The sequence below is a fragment of the Neofelis nebulosa genome, chromosome 13 (genome assembly GCF_028018385.1).
Source record: "Neofelis nebulosa isolate mNeoNeb1 chromosome 13, mNeoNeb1.pri, whole genome shotgun sequence".
NCBI classification, from domain to species: Eukaryota; Metazoa; Chordata; class Mammalia; order Carnivora; family Felidae; genus Neofelis; species Neofelis nebulosa.
The window spans coordinates 52,986,753-53,007,474 of NC_080794.1; the positions used below are offsets into that span (position 1 = coordinate 52,986,753).

The window sequence follows — 20,722 nt, forward strand, 5'->3', positions numbered from 1 at the left end:
GTGACATATCCATATAATGGAATACTATTCAGCCACAAAAAGGGGTAACATGAGGATACATGTTACAACATGGAGGAACGTTGAAAACATTAGGTTAAGTCAACAACGCAAGTAAAAAAGTTCACATATTATATGAGTCCGTTTATATGAAATGTTCAGAATAGGAGTATCTATAAAGGCAGAAATTGATTAGTGGTTGCTTTCGGTGGGGCTGGGGTGGTAATTGCTAATGGGTACCAGGTTTTTTTTGGGGGGGGGGAATGATGAAAATTTTGGGAACTTAGATTGTGATGAATCTGATGATGACTATACAAAAACCAAAAACCATTTAATTGTGTACTTTAAGTTGGTGAATTTCATGGTGTGTGAATTATATCTCAATAAATACATCTTAAAAACTAAAAAATGGAAAAAAGAAAAAAGGAAAACAACCCTTAGTACTGATGGGAGTCAGAGAGGACATCTTGGATGGTCCCCAGGGCATGGGTCCTCACGATTGAGGGTCCGCTGTGGCTCTCTGTCGAAGCCGGAGGATGGTGGCTACACCCTTCCGAGGCTCAAGCAAGGGACTCTGGAGTGGCCTTGCCGCTGAGACATATGCTGGTGGTGTTTCCTCAGTGCTTCCTTACTTTGGGGCCTCCTTGAAGAGCACTCACACACAGTGTGAGGCCCCCACAGCGATGGGGACGTTGGACATGGGTGGTGTGTAATCTGAACATCATTTTCCCCACTTTTCTCAGTTGAGTCATTGCACCAACCCTGAGAGAAAGCTGTTATTCCCACACGCTACGGCGAGAACCCGAGACCAGCGACCTGAGGAAGGCTGGCCAAGGTCAACCAGCATGTTAGCGGCAGAGCCAACGATCCCAGCCCAACGCTGTTCGGCCAGTTGCCCTGTTCCACATCTACGGAATGTCTGCTCCACTTTCTGCTGAGAAAGGGAACGGGACAGGCCAGGGTCAGTCCCTCTGGTCTTTGTCCCTGTCAGGGATAAGGGCCATTATACCATCTTCACAGGGATAGCAGGGGATGAGGACGTGGGTGGAGAGAGTCTCGGCCGAGAGTCAAATGGCGACATGTGGTATTCATCTGCTTTTCACGAGGTGCCACTTTCTCGTCTGGTCTACTGACAGAGGCACGGGCTGCAGCCTATTTAACGACCTCATCCCAGCTTTGTTGTGGTTTTGGGCGGCAGTAAGAGTGAGAGCTTTACTTTGCTGAGCGAGGCGAGACCGTAACTGTCCCAACCTCTTGCTCCAGAGCCCTGCAGACTCTCCCTTAACTGAGGACGGGCACCAGGAAGCCCAGATGTCACAGGATGGTACGCACACTGTGTCACCTGGAGCCCCCAACGTGCAGCTCCCTCTAGGGACCATACCAAGCAATGCTCTACCCCTTGGGTTTATAGAAGTTTATTAGAAATCTGATACTCTGATATCACACTTCAGCGTTGGCTTCTTGTGACCTGGGCATCCATTCCACTCTACTGGCTTGGGTTCTGAGAACAGAGCAGAAGTTTTGGGGTTCCCCAGAAGACTGCCATGCCTATACTGGGGGGGTGTCTGTGCCCATCATGTCCCCCTCCACGTGTGACGGATGCAGAAGCCCTGCCCCCTCTCCACGTGGGCTCCTTCTGTGCACCGGGGGCCTTCCTGGGACACCTGGCCCGGTAGGAGCTGGGGGCCGTCCCTGTCTACCAATGTTCTTTACTCTCCCCCGGGGACCCTGGGACCCTGAAGCTCTTCTTTGGTGGCAGCTAAACAGCTCTGCCGCTTCCGGCATCGAGGGTTCATGGGAACATATTTCTTTGTTTTTTTCTCACTTGGTTTTACAGGAGACCTGGCTTCGTGCAGGAAAAGGGCTGCTCGTTTGCAACACCTATGGGATTCTGGCACCAAAGTGATGACTGGACTGGCTGTATTCCCACACATTTGCCGTGTGACTCCCAGGGAAGGCGGAAGGAACACGTGTTTCTTACCCAGAACCTAGAGCAAGTGCTGGAGGAGTTGCTGTGGCACAAACTGGTCAACAGTGTAACTATTTTTTTGAGCTTGCCCATTCATCGAGCTTGCTTCCCAAGGGTAACGGGTCTGCTCCTCCTTGCCACAATCCCACGGACCAGAGGACGCTCTTTAGAAACAAATACCATGGTGAAAATCCTTTAGGAAAGGTCTGATTCGAATTTCTTCCTTCATTCTAAGCGGACTGTCACTTCCACAGCCCAGGGGCAGAGGGCTAGCCTGCCCGCCCCCTCTCCTATCTCCCCCCTCTTTCCTTCCTCTTTCCCCCCTTACATTTTAAACAAATGTGCATTTGTCACCTATTCTGCCACCACGCACCCTCACCCACACGTGGCGGGGCCACCTCTCTGTGTTGAGTGTCTCCAGGGCACCACCCCCGTGGTCCCTGCATGCCCGAGGTACTGTGTCCTGTGCTGCGGTCTTCACCGCCGGATTGTCGTCGGCTTTCAGGACCTTTCAGTTTACATCATCTACTTGGAATCTCGGGAAAGTTTATGTGGTGGGGAGGCAGGGAGTTCTCAGTGATGCTTCTGGAATGAGCCTCACTCATCCGGCCTGGTTTTCCCTGCAGGGAGCACAGTGTGGCATTGTGTCCCCGAGTGGCTGTGCAACTCCGGAGGCACAGGGCCAGCCCCAGAGCACGCAGAGAATGCGGCCCACTGCTCGAGCTGCCCCCCTCCTGAGGGCCTGCAGCCGTGCCTTCCCTGCACATCCTGAGCCAGCTCGGCTGGGGCTTGGGGTCTATGGCTGCCTTCACACCTGCCTTTGAGATGCTTAAGTAGCCCATGCATCCTTGGGCCTTCAGAGCTGGATTGCGGCATCTGACTCGAGATGGACAACGAGGCCTTGCTGGGCCCCGTGTCAGGAGCAAGAGAAGCTCATCGGCTCTTGGGGCTGGAGCAGCCTTGTGTGAAATGGGGCTGATGGTCTCTCTTGGGGAAAGCACAGGGACTTCCCCACCCCCTGGGCAGGAAGGAGGAGCTTCTGTTGGCTTGAGACAGCACGAGCTTCATCTGTGCCTTGCCAGAGGCGTCTCCAGGATCTGCCATGCCACTTGATGGTGCCAGTAGCCCAGCTACCACGGGGATGTCTGGTCACCCCTCGAAGCACTAACCTGTGAAGACCCCAAGCTCCCTGGGAGGGGGGCCCTCAGATGTCAGGAAACTCCAGGCAGGGCCATGGATCTATGCAGACCCCTTGCTGAGTGTCCCCTCGGCTGGAGCCTGCGGCTCAGAACAGGCTGGCGTCTGTGAGAGAGGACAAGAAGGCAGGGGCCTGCGGGGGAGGGATGATGGGGGTGGTGTCAGAGGTGGTCTCCTCTGGCTCGCTGTCCCCCCCGTCCAGGTCTTCGGTGAGAGACGGGATGATTCTGACCATGCTGTCTTCGAAGTGCACCTGCTTCTTCTTGACCAGCGAGTCGGCTGGCTCCAGGGTCAGCTCTGTCAGGGTGTCCGGGCACTGGAGGGCACCGGGCTTCTTGGTCCCCTTCAGGATGCTCTTCACGTGGATGAAGAGGGAGCCGGTCCCCTCCTTGAAGGCCCCGTGGAAGGTGTACGTTTGTTCGGTGTCCCCAGAGCCAGTGGTGCTCACGGCACTGCCGGAGGGGTCCGTGTACTGCTCTGGGGGAGCGGGCGCCTCGGGCTTGGCCTTGCTCTTCTTCCGCTTGCTCAGCAGGAAGTAGGCCAGGCCAGTGATGATGAGCATGGAGCCTGGAAGGCATGTGGGAGGTCAGCATGCTGGGTGAGTGCTGGAGAAGGGCCAGAGGCTGCCCAAGCCCGCTGTCCCAAAAGGCCATCGCGGCACCCTCAGGCCCTCCTGTGCTCCAGCCTGCCCATGTGACTTGTCCTCACGCACCCACTTCACATTCAGGGGGCAGGCCTGATGCCCGGCTGAGGGACGTCGGCAGGGCCAGCGCTATGCTGGGGTCCTCACCCTCATCGTTAGCCAGGGGGCCCCATGCCTGAGGTCCCCCGCCTAGTGACAGCCAACCCTGGTTCAGCCTGCCTGGCCTCTCATCACCGTGCTTGTCCTCCCTGCTAGGACAGCGTGTCAGGCTGGACCTTCAATGGGTCTGCACTCTCTTCTGAATGCTAGGCTCCAGCGGCTGATCTGGGCTTCCTTCCGTTCCCAGCAGCGGGGACATGTTCCTTCCTCAGCCTCCCCAGTGAACACAGAGGAAAGAGTAAATCCTATGGGGTGGGGCTGGCCTAGCATGGGCCCTCCCCCCTCCTGGGGGCCCCCCACCCCCAGCTTCCAGGCCAGAGGTCCCTCTGTCTCAGGCAGAGATGGCTGCTCTGGCCAGAGAAAGCCTCTGGGCGTCTCCAAGGAGCGGGAGGCTGTGGCTGCCTCTGGCCTCGGCAACGCTGAATCCTTCTCTGGAGTCCACTGAGGGCTGTGCAGAGTGGCCTTGAGATGCTATGACAGGTACATGAAAAGAAACCACAGGGAGGAAGAGGAAGCTCTGCCTTTCGACTTTGTTTCCCTGGGGCAGCTGGCTTCCTGGCATTTTAGGTGGGTCATGAGAAGGGACAGCGTTTTCACAGCTACGGAGGAGGGGAGAGGAGGGTATTAGCAGAAGAGGTCATGGACAACACTGAGGGGCGGGATCACGGAGTCCTGGCTTCTACGATCAGGCACCAGGCTGACTAGCAGGCTCTGTGAAGTTGGAGTGGGAGAAGATGAGGAGGCTTTGAGGGTCTGCCCTGGGTCCCATCATGGGATACCTTCCAAACCAGGCTGAGGAGTTTGCCCCTGAGTGGGTAGGCACTGGGGAGACAGGGATGGGTTTGTACAGAGAAATGACCATCTCACGCCCTCCGAAAGCTCTGACCACACAGAGGCATTGGAGGACAAGTCTCTGTGGGTGCAGCCTCTGGATACCTGTATGAAGGGACATTCTTGCCCCTTGACAGCATGAAGGATGTCTGACACTTCCTCATCCCCAAGATCTAGGCCGGAGAAGTCAATGGGGTCAGTTGGGGCCCCAGGAGCCAGTGTCCGTGAGGCCTGTGAGAAGGGGATTCAGCCCTTCCTGCTCAGAGCCCGTCTGTGGTGGGGTTGCTGGCCTCCACTAACTCCTGGAGGTCCTACCTGGGATGGTCACGTGCCAGACCAGGACAGGGTGGAGAAAGCAGGCCACAGACAACAGCATGTATGCCAGGAACTTCTGGAAGCAGCCCAACCAGCGGGCTTTCTCCCTTGCTTTGTAGGCCAGGGACGCTGGCCGACACCTGGCGGGAGGGAGTCCAGGATTAATAGGAGACAGGAAACAACCCAGACAAGCCCTAGCAACAAGTGAAGCTATTGGACTGGGTCTTTCTGTGTCCATGTTCTCTTTAGTGACCTCCGGCTGAACACTCCCCAGGGGCTGGTGTTCTCACCAGGGGTTCCACAGTTAGGGGTCTTGTCTGAGTCCCTTCAGAGGGTCCACAATTTTTCTGAAATGCTGTCTAGCCCTGCCTTTAGGTCAAGGGGGAAAGGAGCCAAATGATATCAGGACTCAGCCAAGACTGGGAAGGAAACCAGGGCCCCATTGGGAGGTCCCCCGTGGAGTGGAGAAGGCACGCAGTAGGGGAGATAGCCTGCTGGGACAGTTGTGTTGACTGTGCACTGCACAAGCTGCCTGGCCACCTGTATGAACAGGCTGGAATCCAGTTATACCTTGCTCATGGAGTGTCACCTAGGCATAAGATGGCATCAGCCCAGAGGGGTTTTTTTAAAAACTGTCACACAAGGACCACACATGGGTCTGGCAGAGGCCTGATGCTGAGCAGTTTTCCTCAGGGGTGTTGCTTCCAGGTTTCAAAGGAGGAAAGGGCTTGCCTTTAGGTCTATCTTCTTCACCCTCTGAATTGGTCTGGAGCAGGGCTCTGCACAGCTGAATTCTGGCCAGGCAAGTTTGGGGGCAGTGGAGGGGCCTGGAGGATGCTGTGCTGGTCCAGAGCGAGGCCCTCCACCACGGCCGTGGCCATGGCTCATTGGTGCCCTCTGGTGGACATTCTTTTGTGACCAAACCCGGGCTGGGAGAAGGGAGTCCAGAGCAGGGAGAAATGCCCCTTCAGCTTCAGGGCTCTTCCCTGCCCCCTCTTCCCTGCCCCTCCTCCTTCTAGAGAAGTTGCAAAAGATCCCTTGGCAGTAACATACATCAGAAAGGAGGAAGCCCGTGGCCTCAGGGCTGGTGACCTTGGGAGGCAGCTGATAGCCTTGCAAGGTACCGGGACGGCTGGATTTGAGGCCTGGCTCTTTCCCTGACTACCTAGAAACCCAACTGTTTAGGTTCTGAGAGCTGTGGTCCAGGGACAGCCCTTGGCCACATTGATGACAGCTTCTACAAACTGAGGCTCCCCAAGATCCTTGCAGCCCCTGACTTGTCCCTGGGTCCCAGCAGGAAAAAGAACCAGTTCTCAAGTCTAGTTCTGCTTACTCCAAACCTTCTGCAGGGTCCTCACCCCTCTGTGGGTGCCTTGGATGGCAGGTGCAGGTATGATCTGTTCTTGGTGGTGGGGACAGACTCTGCGGGGAATTCTGGGTGGGAACGGGCCCTCAGTGAATGCTTCACTCTGCTCCCCTGGTTGGGAGCGGGGAAAGGAGACCACTGAGCCGTGCGGGCCTGATCCCATGTCTAGGCGGGGGCTGGCCGCGCTGGGGGGAGGGAAGCCATCCGCAGCGACTGCAGAAGCAGAACATCACCTGGGCTGTGGCCTCACAGGTGGGGGTATCTGGGAGCGTCTGGGGCTGGGAGGTGGTGGAGGGGCTGCTCTGGAGGGTACTTACTGGAAGCAGATGGTCAGCAGCTGAGCCACAAAGTAGGCCCCTTCACACACAGAGATGACAGCTCCTATAAACCTGTGGAGGAGACAGGTAAGGGAGGTCTGGTGCCATCTGGTCCGCGCTTCGCTCTCCCATAGCCTTTTTTTCTCACAGCATCCGGGGCTCCTGGCCAGGCACAGCCAGCAGACTGACCAGGGGTCTCCCGATCTGATGCTGCCGCTAAGCCAACATCTGCCAGGAGCTGCCTTCATGCTAGGACCTGGGCCTCAGTGGAGGGGTGGGGGCCAGGGCCCAGACATGGGTGAGGGAGTATGGGCCAGCAGGGGAGGCCGCCTTGATCCAGGCCCCTGTGTGGACACTGGCAGGCACATACTTCTACTTACCGTCACTAGGAGGACATTCACTGCTTGGCTGTAGAAACCTGAAGGCTGGATCTGTTCCAGACTCCTTCCCTTCTTCCTCTTTTCCCACTGTCCAAACCGTCTCCAGGAGGGGCTGGTTGTACTCCTTCCACGGTTTAGAGTCACTCCCATTCTCTCTGGCCTCACCTGTCTGACCTGAGTTTGGGCACTGCCCTCTCAACCCCTGCACTAGTCTCCCCTTCTCTGCCTCCCTGATTCCCTGCTTCCCCTCTCCCCTTCCTGCCTCTCCACTCTGCCACTACTGGGCTGCCCCCAGGGCTCCTTCTGACACCTGAATGTGAAGGTATTCCTCCCAATCCAGAATGCTTCAAAAGTTCCCTGTGCTCCAAGTATGGTCCAGGGGCCTTCCAGTCAGAATCTTCTGGGAAATATGTAAAATCATAGATTCCTGGGTGAGCCTCAGACTTTATATATTAGAATCTTTGGGAATGGAACTTGAATGTTTTGTTGGAGGGTCCTACTGGCCCATAACATGGAAATTTCTTAGCATGCCTTTAAAGTCTTACATGAACTTCTATAGTCCTCGGACTACACGGGAAGCTACTAGTGCCACAGGGCCTTTGCACAGGCTGGTCCCTCATGGAAAGACTCCCCTTTCCTCCTTTTGTCTGTCTGGTGACCTCTTGCTTCTCCCGGTTTTCCTGTGTGACCTGAGCCTCTGTGAACGCCTTTTGGCAGTTCCCTCTCTAATTCTTCCATGTAGCCCAGGCCCACTGCGGCTGGGGGCCGCGGTTTCCTCAGGTTCCTGGGCGTTGCCCCTGCTACCGACCAGCTGTATGCCTATAGGCAAGCGGCTTGACCTTTCTGTGTGTCAGTATCCTCATCTGTAAACTGAGGGTAATTACACTGCTTCAATAACATTGCTTATAACAACTGAATGAATTGATATTTGCAAAGCCTTTCAATTGTGGCACATAGTGCTCATTATATACATGTTAGTTATTATCTTTTTTCTTTCTCTCTCTGTGACCATTTAGTAATTAATCCCCATTCTCTCCCATTCTCTTTATGTCTCCCAGTATCTCCCTCTTACTCCTTAGCTTTTAAATTGGGTAACTAACATTTATATAATGACAACGATGCGCCAGCTATGTCCTAAGGGCTTTCAAATATCAATCCATTCAGTCCTTGTAACCATATTACTGTTGAGGCACTGTAATTACCCTCAGCTTACAGCTAGGGGCCTCGAGGCACAGAGAGGTCAAGATCCTTGCTGTGGTCACACAGCAGATCAGCAGCAGGGGCAAAATTTGAACCCAGCACTCAGACTCCAGAGCCTGTGTTCCTAACAAGCACACCAAGGTGCATGCTTTGTAAAACAAGCGTCGTTGCCTGGGATGGGGGGGGTGGCAAGGAGGAAACTGAGGCTTGGGCAATAAAGTGACTCAGAGGCTGTGCCTCTTGAGGCCAGGGAAGTCTGCTTACTCAAGTGGGGCAATGAATCCAAGGCTAGAGCCCTGCAGTGGCAGCAACATCCTACAAACCAAGGCCTCTGCCCAGGGTGCCACACAAGCCACGCAGACCCTTCAGCTAAAGGTGTGGCTGCTGTTTGTGGGTGCATGTGAGGAAGACAGTGAGGGGCCTTGCAGGGAGGAGGAAGATGGGAGAGGAAGCCAGGGCAGAGAGAAGTGAAGGACAAGCGAAAGCCAACAACAGCTCAGTTCCTCCTGGAGAGTGCGAGGGTCCCGGGGACATGCAGGACGGAGTGGCCGTCCTACAGCCACTGCCATCGATGCGCTGCCACTGCCTCAATGCGCTGCCATCAAGGACTGAGGACTGCTCTGAGGGAATGCAGAGGCAGGAGTCTGAGATCTGCAGGGGAGCCTGAGTGAGTGCAAAGGAGGACGGCAGAGGAAGAAGGAAGAGGGAGGCTGGCGTTTAGATGGCCCTTGAGGTGTGGGTGGCTGTGAGCTCAGGAGGGTGGTGGCTGCCCGTCCCGTGGGGTTATAGAGCAGTGCAGGGTGCAGAACCTAAGCCAGTTCACCGCAAGTGGCAGGGGGACCGGAGGCTGGAAATAATGTCTTCGAGGACTGGCCGCAGAGTGACCAGATGGGCACAGCGTCCTCTCAGGAAAGGGACAGAGCGGTCAGGAAGGGGCAGGGTTCTGGGCAGAAAGCAGTTTGCATTAACCAGCTACTGACCTGACCTGTTACAGCAGGATGATAACCCTACCTCTAACTTGAAGTGACCGTGTGGGTGAGCTGCACAACCGTGCGGAGAGGGGAAGGCCGGGCCCGCTTCTGGATTCCGGAAAGACAGCGCAGAGCAGCGGGGACAGGCTCAGTGCGACATGGAGGGTGTTCAGAGCGAAGAGAAGTCACTTTCAGGCAGTGGGGGCTTCAGGCTCCGGGCAAGCTTCCCAGGGCAGAACGCCAGGAAGGAATATCAGGCTTTGGGAATGTTGAGGTGGGTGGAAAATCACCTTGGGTGCTCACCGGGATGAACAACGGGCTAGGAGGTGAGGTGGTGCAGGTGAGTTTGAGAAAGAGTCAGAAGCTCCGGGGGTGGAAGCTGAGTGACAAGAACTAAAATGGAAGCCAGGAAATGGCAGAGAGTATGGCCGGGAGACCCTGGCAGCTGCTGAAGGTTCTGGAAGAGCCCTGTGTTTATAGGTGGCTAATTGTGTGGTGGTGTGGACGTGGGCTGGAAGGGTGGAAGATGGGAGATGGTGGGTGTGACCCGTCTAGCAGGTTGAAGACCTGCCCTGGGCAGTGATGAGGGTGGATGTAGATGGGGAGGAGAGGGAGGAGCTGCAGAGGCAGCCTGGCCACCCTGCAGGCCAAGCCCAGGCTCCCTGTGTCCCTCAGGATGGGGCTGCCGAGAAGCTGGTTGGTCAGAGCCGGCAGGGACCCAAGGCTTTCCTCCCTCCCTGGGTCACCACCGCACAGAGATCTCCTTCCTGCCGGGAGGCATTTGCAGAGGCAGCTGGCTGGGAAGGATGCTGGGGAGGAGCTACATGGGCCCAGGCCTGAGTCTCTGCCCTGTTGCTCTTATGTTTGGTGACGTGGCTGAGCTGCTTACTCCCTCTGAACCTTCTAACCTGAAAAACTAGGACAGTGTGCACTTCCGTGATGCGGTCAGAATTAAAGAACATGATGTAAAGAAAACCTTTTTTGTGTGTGTGCATGGCATGTACAAGGGCTCACATATATAGTCTCTTGAGTTGATTCCTCTCTCTTTAAAACAAGAGCTCAGTTAGTGGTTGCTGAATAAAGAAATGATTGGAAAGATAGATGGGTGGGTAGAGGGCGGCTGGCTGGCTCGCTGGCTGAATGGATGGATAGATGGACGGGTTGTTGGACAGATGGGTGGATGGATGGATGGATGGGAGGATGGGTGTGTAGGTAGATGAATGGAAGGAGAATTGTTTGATTTATGGGATAGTCTGACCAAAGCCCTGCCCAAAGCAGAGAATATCCTAAAAGCCCTCTCTACTTCTTCTACCTGTGGGATGTGACGGAGTTAGCATGGGAAAGGGGTGGGGGCTGCTCTGTGTTAGTCTGAAGAGACAGACTTGGGATGTGCCGAGCAGAACATGTGGGCAGGGAAAGCACATTCACGCATACTCACAGCAAATAGAAAGCCAGGCTTTTGAACCGTCCCTGGAGGAAGGTCTCAGTGCCCACGCCGATCAACACTAAGAGGGGAAGAAGAGAGGGGAGAGTGGGCCCACGTGCTCCAGCCAGAGCATGGCCCTGTGGAAGGTTCCTTGGCTGTGGAGTGAGGCTTCTCCCTGGGGAACGGGAGCCAGGGTGGGCTCTTCTCCACATGGCACAGGGGTTGGTGGCTGGGAAGATGCAGGAGAGCAGGGAGCCTTCTGGAATGGTCTCTGGAAGCCAGAGGGGTTTCAGGCAGAACCCCAGCAGTGCCCCCGGGGCACAGATGCCTGTCCTCTGCCCACATGGGTCGTCCCTTAGTGTCCCCAGAGACAGTTCACACTGACGGGCCACCAGCCCCTCTGCTCCACGGCTGTCTTCCATGTGGCATGGCCTTAAGGGCCCTCACTGTCCTGCAAGCCATACCCGTGTATGCCATGTGTCTGGGTTCATGCTTGGCCGTGGGACTTCCCCAACCCCTGTCCCCTTGCCTAGCTCACTGTTCTAGCTATTTCTGTGACCTCGTTTTCACTCGCTGGTTTCATGCCTGTATCACACAGTCCTCGCTCCTTGCTTTGGCCCCAGTGCTGGTTAAGCCCCTGAGGGTTTGCTCGGACACAGGAAGCTGATTAGCCTCGTCCCTCCTCCTGCTCTTACTTGGCGGTTGGTGTTTGTGCTCAAGCACCTGACCTTCCATTTGTCCAGCATGAATTTCTTCTCGGACTCTCCTTTCTAGACTTGCTGGCTCCGGGCTGTCTCCTCATGGGGATTCCCTTGCTCTTACCCCTTCACTCAATGAGCCGTGGCTCAGACCCCATCCGCTCGCTGATGGAAACATTCCACAGACAGTACGGAGGTGTCCTGAAAACTTCCTCCAGGGCCACATGGCCCAGTAACCAGAGTTCTTTCTGGTCCTAATTGATTACACTGCATCCTCTATTTCTTCTCTGGGCTCAGATGACCCCCTCTGCTATTGGCTGAATTGTGGCTTCACCTTGTCTCCCTCCCAGAAAATCACAGATGGCAGGGCTAGGCTGTCGTGTTTGGTAGCCTGTCCATGTGTGGCCCTTCACCTCTGCTGGTCGGGAGGCTGCTTCCCTTGATGAGTCCTCTCCTCCCTGGCAGAGACATTGTAAACTTTCATCCCCATGTCCTGACACTTTTGTCTGCTGCAGAAATTTTGTCTTTCATCCCCATGTCCTGAGACTTTTGTCTGCTGAAGAGCAGTGCAGAGCCCCTCATTGAGGCCACGGCACCTCTCGCTCCTCCTTGGGGGGACTGGATGTGAAAGTGCTTTGGGGAGCAGGGCACAGAGTGTTTCTGTCCAGGAAAGGAGGGGCGGTGCCTGAGGATTCGTAGTGATGGAGGGCTCCGGTGCTCCCCTGGGCTTGGTCTGGAGCCATGGAGGGCCCCGTGCCCTCTCCAGGTTCTAGATGTTCACTGGCTTGTACCCCGTGAGGGGCCAGGGATGCTGGTCGGCCACATACATCCAGCAGGCCGGCGTAACCTACAGAGAGCTTAATGCTTTCTGCACGGTGGTCAAGCTCGTCCTGGCTTCTCAACAGCAGCCCGAGACACAGGGAGGTATATACTTCCTACTCAGTCTGTCATCTTGGGTAGTTCTCCCAAGGACACATGTCAGAAGGTAAACGATCTGCAGACCAAACTTGAGACTCTGGCTCCGGGTGATGGGCGGTTTCCTGGTTTCCACTGTCGGTGTGTGTGTGTGTGTGTGTGTGTGTGTGTGTGTGTGTGTTTGTGATGTGGTATATGCTGCAGGCAAATGCCCATCTGTCTATTCAGTTTTCACTCAATGTATGTATCTTGCCCTGTCCTCAGCACTTAGCGTTTATTAACTTTCCAAGTCATCACAACAGTGCTCTGTGAAGGTACTAGTGTTACCGTCCTTTTACAGAAAGGAAACTGAGGCACAGAGAGTGTAAGCAAAACCAGCCTACCAACCAAGGTCATTCCTGCATTTCAACCTCACATCCGCCAGTTAATAGCTGAGGCACGCAATCTCTTTGAGCCTCAGTTTCCTCGTCATCCCTCTTGCACAGAATGGTTGTAAGGATTCAGTAAGCTAACTGACGCCAGGCACACCACAGTTGCTCAGTCGCTTGTTAACTTTCGGCGGGTGGCTTTATTCACATTTGTAGATTCGCATGCTTTGTGGCCACTGGCCAGCAGGTGGCAGGAAAGGGTCTTGGAAACAGCCCTTTGCCCTGGTTTGTTAGGCCTGTGGAGAGGTATTTTGATGCCTTTTGATGGAAACAGAAGGTCAATAGTCAGAGGGGCATTCTAGGAATGCTGTAGAGGCAGCACTGGTCTGCGATTAAAAAAACAAATCAATGGAACAGCAGAGAAAAGAGAGAGCTCTCTCTTTTCTCAGAGGGGGCCTTGGGCAGTCCATGTGGACTGAGGCTGGCGGGTGGGTCTTTAAATATCAGCCCCCACAGGATGGGCAGGGAGGGCCTTGAGTGTTTTGGAGAAGTTGAGCAACATGTTCAGATTGGCATTTCAGAAAGCATCCTGACCTCGGGCAGACAGGGCAAGAGGCTTTGGTGATTGGCCGAGATCAAGCAGCAGACGTGAGGCGGTGACTGAGAAACAGGACCATGGTCCAGCTGCTCCTGGCCTCCCCATCTCCCAGCACACTTGTAGCCACGAGCTCTGGTGTTGGCTCCTGCTGGCGTGCCCCGGTGCCCTTGCTCCCCTGTTTAATACTAGGGTGCCAGTAGGCACAGGAGCCCAGGAGGGGAGGGCTGGTTCTGTCTGGGGGCTCAGACCAGGCACAGAGAAGGGCGTGCCTTGCCATTTCATCCTGGTTTTCATCTGGGTAGTGGAAGGCGGAAGGGTGGGACCAGAAGGCGTCTGGGTTTGGAGCCTCCCTGGACGTGACCACCCAGCTGCCTCTCAGGGAGGTCCCAGCACGTGCCGGCACATTCCAGTAGGCCCCTACGTGCATCTAGTTTAGTCTGCACAACGTCCCTCATGTAACTTATGGAAAAATCCCAGCAAGCATCCTGGAGGTGCGGCACCTTGCCCGGGGCATGCTGTTGTAAAGGGCAGAGGGCAGCCAGAATCAGGACTGATTCCAAGGGGCCCCAAGAACCCCCAGCAGAGGAAGGACTCTGGTGACAATGGTGGTGGTGGGGAGGACATTTCTTGGGGGCCCTCACATGGGCTGATGGGGGTGTTACATGGATGACACCCTCATTGCCATAGGCAGTGGACCACTGTGTCCCCCAAACCCAGCTGTGAATGGATTTCTCTAATGTCTGCCACAGAACGAGTCAGGAAACTCCTGCCTCACTGCCTTGATGATCTGCCGAATGTCTAAACTCTGGCTCAGTGTGGTAGTAACCCATCTGGCCCTCACCCCAGGCCTCTGGAAAGGGGCCGTCAGTCTGAGCAGAGTCGTCTTCTGAATGTCAGAAGTAGCCACGGCTGAATCTCCTTGCCCAGGGCAGTGCCCCCCAGAGACCCAAGAGTTGTCCTAATAGGCCAGGGTCCAAAGTCCCCAGCGGTCAGCCTGCACCCTCATTTATGGCACATCCTCTGTGCCAGGCCTGGGTAAAGCACAGCGGTGCAAAGGAAATATACCCTGGGGCTTGGGCAGACTGTCGCGGACCCAGGAAATGAAGAGCGGGGGAGGGTGGGAAGAGGTCACGGCACCCCGGGAACAGGACGAGTGCTGGCTCCATTCTGTCTGGAAGCCGAGGACGGTTCTGCAGGGAAGGAAGGCAAGGTGATGCCAGAAGCGTGGAGCAGCATGAATAAGAACCTGGAACCGCCGTGGCTGAAAAGGGACAGGGCCTTGTCTCTGGGCTTCTCTGTGCAGTTCCTGGGACCAGGTAAGTTTACGGGTTCCACACTAGGGCAGTGACAGTGTGGCTTCCTGGGCCCACACCCTCAAGTCCTCTTGTACTTTGCAACTTCCTCCTGTTCCTCCAAGGGAGCCAAGTCCATTGAGAAAGCTGTGCCTTGTGGTGCTGGGAAAACCCTTGTCCCTGCAGCCTGGGTGTAGACACGTACCCTGGGGATTGGACTTGTTTCTACGAGAACTTGCTCTTCTCCCTAGCACTTATCTCCCCAAAGGTCTCCCGGGCCTCTGAAGGTCACACTAGTTGCCATGACTAAGGTAAGTGAGCCAGGGATGGTCTTGTGAAGATGTTCCCACGGATCCCTGGGGCAGCCACACTCCCAGACACCTGATAAACGAATTGCTGGGCTCTATGGCAGAAAAGGAGAGTGGACGCCCATGTACTTTACACAGTTAGGTGAGAGAGATACCCCTAACTTTAGCAACGTGATTTGGGGTTTCTTTGTTACAGTAGGATGTGTTAATGGAAGCTGCCCACAAATTCTTTGCAATGCCTCCCATCAAGAGGTGGAGTCTAACTCCCCTCCCCTTGAATATGGTCTGGCCTTAGTGACTCAGTTCAGTAGAATGATGTAGACAGTTCAAGGACTTACACTGCTAATTCGCAAAGAGCTTCCACCCAGGCCTCTTAAAATGCCTGTTCTGGGGCCACCCACCAACCACGTAAGAAGTCTGATGCTCCCGGGACCATTGTGTGCGAGGAAGCCATGTAGAGGGAACGCCAGAGAAAGAGAGAGACAGACAGATACACAGCCAGCCCCAGCTGGTTCAGCCCTCTCCACCAGGCAAGTTTCCATGAGGAAGTTCCGTGGACGTCCCAGCCCCAGCAGGTACCAAGTGGAGAAAAATGGACGAGCCAACCCAACAGTCAGAACCAAAGCTCCAGACATTCAGCCCTTGAGGAGTCATTCCAGCCACCCCATCGTCATGCAGCAAAGATGAGCCGTCTCCACTGTCTCTGCCTGAATTCCCGAGCCACAACATTTTGAGCGTAATAAAATTGTTGTAGCCTCAATTGACTAAGTTTTGGAGTGGTTTTATTAGGTAGCCACAGAACTGGAAAAGCAGCTTATCCTATCTTCTTAACTACCTGAGGTTTTTGGCCCAGAAGTCCCTGTGTCTGGTCTGGTCTATGTTCTGACTCTCAATGTTGAGCGTGCGCCCAAAGCCCCTTGGGCCTCTGGCCCTTCTCACTGGTCCTCAGCTTGGTTGTCAGAAAGCCAACCTGTGGGCTCCCAGGTCCTGTAGCAACTCTCCCCCTGCTCAACTTTGGGCACGGGCCGGGCGAGGCAGCTCATTAGGAGTGGGGGTGGGGTCTCTAGGATCCTATTCGCTGGTATAATAGCTTAGGATTTCATGCAGGATCGGTGAGGCTCTGCCTCATCCAAAGCAGTTCCCTTCTGCAGATTCATTTTACAAAGGTTCCCAGTGGAAAAAGTGAGGAAAGCAAACACTGAGACCCATCTACTGCGGGAGAACGCTGTGACTCGTATCTAGCACTCACCCCAGACAGCCACATCAGCCATTGCCATGGCAGCTCCCCGCCTGCTGTTCTCACTGAACTGTGCTGGGAACGCACTGTCTTTGGGAGGCCCCACAGTGCCATGTGATGCAGATACAGGACTCCAAGGCCGTTTTGACTGAGGGTCTGGAGCTTCCTAAATGTTTTTCCAGGGGACTAGTTTCCAGAACTGGGGTATTTCAGAAGCCAAGAAATGAGCATGATGTGTGGCCTTCGATTGGAAGGAGGGGTGTTAGGTGAAAAATGGGACGGGTGTGTGAGAAGTCGTTTGGCCATCTTGTCTCCTGTGCGTTTGTCTTCCCAGGACGGCGCGCGAGTGGGCCACCTGCTCTCTCCAAGGCCTCTTGTCAGCCCCGTGGATGAGAATGGGTATAGTCCTTGCTTGGTGGAATCGGACCTAGGAACTCTGCCAGGTTTCCAAATTTAGGCAGGGCTGTCTATAAGACACAGAGAAGTTTCGGCATCCAGCGAAGCCAGGACTGATGTGAGGTGAGCACAAAATTTAAAGAGGCGCTCACTCTAAATTTAAGACCTAAATATAAGGAGGTGCTCACTCCCAGGGTGATGCGGAGGCGGCATTGGCCCTTTTGTGACCATGGCAATGGGTGTCTCCGGCCCTGGCATCCAGAGACGCACATGGCCCAGGGTTTGGGAGCCTCTAGCTACTCCTGGAATCTGGCCTGTACTCCTGGTCCCCTTTCCTCCTGACAAGGCAGCCTGGCTGGTGTCTCTGCAACGCTGGCTTCATGGGGCTCTAGTTCAGTGTGAAATGGACAATCTGTGTCAGCAATTCACTCCGACAAATGGCCCTGAGGCTTTTTCCCAGAGCTGGGCGTGGAGACAGAGGAGCGGACAGTTTGACCATGGAAACAAACACCATACATGTCCCCAGAATCAGGGCTTCATTACGATAAATTCTCTGTAAGTAAAACTTGCCCCTAAGAACAGCCGTGATCCCTAGATGTGTTGTTGTCGTTGTCATTGTTGTTGTTGTGCTGCAGGTGGGAGGGTGGTGCTGGGCAGAACTGCCATGTAACTACTTTTATACCACCATCAAGTGACCCATTGACTCCTTCCAACACTCCCTGTTATCTGTCCCTCAGGGCCCTGTTACCTCTCTTCCCAGACCCACAGAACCACATTAGGAGCCCCCCACCCCCTGTACAGTCTGCCCCACCCTTCTGTCTCCCCCCTCCTGCACCGTCCCCTGGGGGAGGCATCCTACTTGGTGCCCATTAGGGCCAGTTCTTCCTCCACAAGCATTTGTGGACAGGCCTGGACTCCTCACCTTGTCCCCTGCCCTCTAGCCTCTGTCCCTCCTGTCTGGGCCGAGGCGCAGTATTTTCTTCTCCCAGAGGCCAGGGCTTTCTTCTGAGTTGCCTTTCTGAGTGGTTTGTTCTAGTTCAGGTTAGCAGGGATCAGAGGTTCTGGCCCGAGACTCTGTGGTGCACCGCTTTCTGGGCATCCTTCTAGGCGTCTTGATGTGCTGGTCTCAGAGCAGGGGCGGATGGGAGCTGTGCGGGTACTCGGCTGTGGCAGAGAGAACGTGAGGCCTGATCAGGAAAGCGGAGCCCCGGCTTCTCAAGCAAACCATAACCCTCTCGTCTGCTTCCTCTTCCGGAAAATGAGGGTAATAAAAGCATGCACAAATGGCTCTGAATGCTCAATCTTAGTACATTACAGATTGCTGTGCAAATGTAGACGATGGCTCATAGAATTATCAGGAGAGGCAGGTTGTTCCTGCCCGAGAGAGGCAAGCACTCTCAAGGGGGAGGAGAGGGTTTATTCTCATCCTTTCCTTCCATTAATACGCGGTGTTATTGTGGCTAAAGAGCTCTTCTCTGCACACTGATGTTGTTCATTGATTTTTCTGCCTGAGGTCCCTTCTGCAGGCCTGATTGGGATATCAGTAGTCCAAATCCCCATCCATTTCAACATCTCTTGTGTCGCGTCCTCTGTGTGACTTGCTAGGGATGCCAAGGGCTTAGGACCAGTGTGCTCATGAGGATGTGGCCTGTCCGTGGTGCTGACTGCTGAGGGGCTATCCTGGGGGCCTCTGGCCTCGTGCTGCTTTTGTCTCAGGACTGACCTCATGGTTGGCTGGGGGTTGTCTGTTCCGACTCCATCCCTGGGTGGAGTTTTGATATCTGTCTTACATTCAGTGCGGTGCCCTGATGGCAACAGAGGTCACTAGAGGTCACATTACCTGGCTTTTCATGCCAGGCAGTGATATTGGCTCTGGCTGTGTGGGGAGCAAGGTGAGAATGTCATATTCACTGCTGCTGAGGGCAGCCTCATAACTCACCACGTCATGATTGTCTCTCCTCTTCTTCCTCAAGTATGGTGTATCTCCTACTGGTCGTAGGATACACAAGGACATCTCGGGTAAGGATGTACCAGCTGATGACAATGGCTGGGGATGGTTTAGGTTCTGAAAAGGTCACAGCTCATTGTAGAGGTAAAAGCTACACTTGCACCATTTCTAAGAACATGAAGATATTGGAGCCAGTTGCTAAGGATCCACTGAGATAATGAGGTAGTAGCTGTAGACTTCTTAACCCAGGAGAAGCTTTGGCAGAGTCTAAGCCTGGCAGGGAGGTTTACCTGTACGTTGAGAGACGGTCAGCTGACACATATGGGCCACGGTTCAGAGACACTGGGAGAAAAGGTCAAGATTTTATAGTAGAAAATTCTAGATATTCAATTAGAAGAGATTTTAGAGTATAGTGTGGCAGTCAGTCCCCTTAATACCTCTCACAAGCCCGTTAGGGGAGAATTTCCCAAAGGCAAGATTTTGCACCCGTTCGATTTTCTAGACTAGATTCTTTTAACATGAGCCATAGACCAAAGTTGACCATCCAGGAGGTCTCCTTCATTTGGCCTTGTAGAAGTCCTGGGGTAGATTGCAGTAAGTAATGCCCCTCTCTGTGTCCACACCCCTTGTTTTGTGACTTTGCAGTCCCCCGCATTAAAGCGAAGGCTGATTCCCCAAGCCCTCAAATCTGAGCTCAGAAATGTGACTTGCTTCGTGCAAGAGGATGTTATCAGGCATCATGCACAGCTACCTGAGCCAACCTGCTGGAGCATGAGGCACGCAGAAACCAGAGTGGCCCTTGTATCCTTGTAATACGACACTCCCACCCTTCCATCCACCCCCAGACAACCACTGACCTGCTTTCTGTCATTGGAGATTAGTGTGCATTTTTTAGAAGTTTACAAAAATGGAATCATACAATATATACTCTATTTTGGCTGTCTACTTTCCTTCGGTAAAATTACTTTGAGATTTATCCATGTGGTAGCACATATCAGGACTTATGCCTTTCTATTGTTTATTTTTTTTAAGTTTATTTATTTTGAGAGAGAGAGAGAGAGCGCATGTGAGTGGGGGGGAGGGGTAGAAATAGAGGGAGAGAGAAGATCCCAAGCAGGCTCCGTGTTGTCAGCTCAGAGCCTGATAGAAGACTCAATCCAACAAACCATGAGATCATGACCTGAGCCAAAATCAAGAGTCGGACACTTAACTGACGGAGCCCAGGTAGCCCCTACGCCTTTCTATTGCTAAGCAGTATGGATATACTTGGGCTGGTTTATAACTCATCTGTTGACGGGCGTTTGGGTTGTCTCTAGCTTCTGGCTGTTACAAATAAAGATGCTATGAACATCCATGTACAATCTTTTTGTGGACATTGCTTTTTTTTTTCTCTCGGGTATCAATAGCTAGGAATGGAATGGTGGATCATATGGTAGTTATATGTTTACTTTTTAAAGAAATTGCCAAATCGTTCCCAAAGTGAGTGTACCATTTTACATCCCATAAGTACTGTATTAGAGTTCCACATCCTTGCCAACACTCAGTACTTGGTAGAAAGCCATTCTAATACTACGTAGTAGTAGCTCATTGTAGTTTTGATTTGCATTTCTTTAATGACTAATGATGTGGAACCTCTTTTCATGGGCTTATTGGCCAGCATGTATTTTTGTCAACTTGATTTTTCAGTCTCTTAACATTATATTTTGAAAAGTGAAGTTTTTAATTTTGATGGCATGCAATTTATCAGTTTGTTCTTTTATGGATCGAACTTTTGATATTATAAATAAGAAACGTTGGCTTAATTCATTACCTAGAGTTTATCCCGTAGTATAAAAGTTTTTTAGTTTTAGGTGTTCCCGGGTGGCTCAGTTAGTTAAGCTCTGACTCTGGCTCAGGTCATGGTCTCACCATTCCTGGGTTCCAGCCTTGCATCTGGTTCTGTGCTGACAATGCAGAGCCTGCTTGGGATTCTCTCTCTCCCTCTCTCTGCCTCTCCCCCACTCACACACATACACACTCTCTCAAAAATAAATAAACATTAAAAAAATAAAAGTTTTGTAGTCTTAGGTTTCACATTTAAGTCTATAATCCACTTTAGTCTTTTTTTGTGTATGGTACAAGCTATAGATAGACATTCATTTTTTGGTAAATGGATTTTCAATTGTTCAGTACCATTTGTTGAAAAAGTTAC

General features: G+C 53.5%; 1 protein-coding gene across 4 annotated transcripts in view; it reads right to left on the bottom strand.

Annotated features, from left to right (window-relative positions):
• Window positions 1-254: 254 nt before the first annotated feature.
• TMEM72 (transmembrane protein 72) overlaps window positions 255-20,722 on the bottom strand; it is a 29,169-nt gene continuing 8,701 nt past the window's right edge. Inside the window, exons 2-5 of one of the 4 annotated variants that reach the window (XM_058697059.1) lie at window positions 10,784-10,850; window positions 6,795-6,866; window positions 5,112-5,251; window positions 255-3,730 (exon numbers count right to left, since the gene is read on the bottom strand). In XM_058697059.1, coding sequence (XP_058553042.1) covers window positions 3,252-3,730; window positions 5,112-5,251; window positions 6,795-6,866; window positions 10,784-10,850 — 758 coding nt within the window. In that variant the 3' untranslated portion in view covers window positions 255-3,251. Of the gene's footprint in view, window positions 3,731-5,111; window positions 5,252-6,794; window positions 6,867-10,783; window positions 10,851-20,722 lie in introns of those variants that run through there. The other 3 variants (XM_058697062.1, XM_058697061.1, XM_058697060.1) reach the window with 3 other exon arrangements.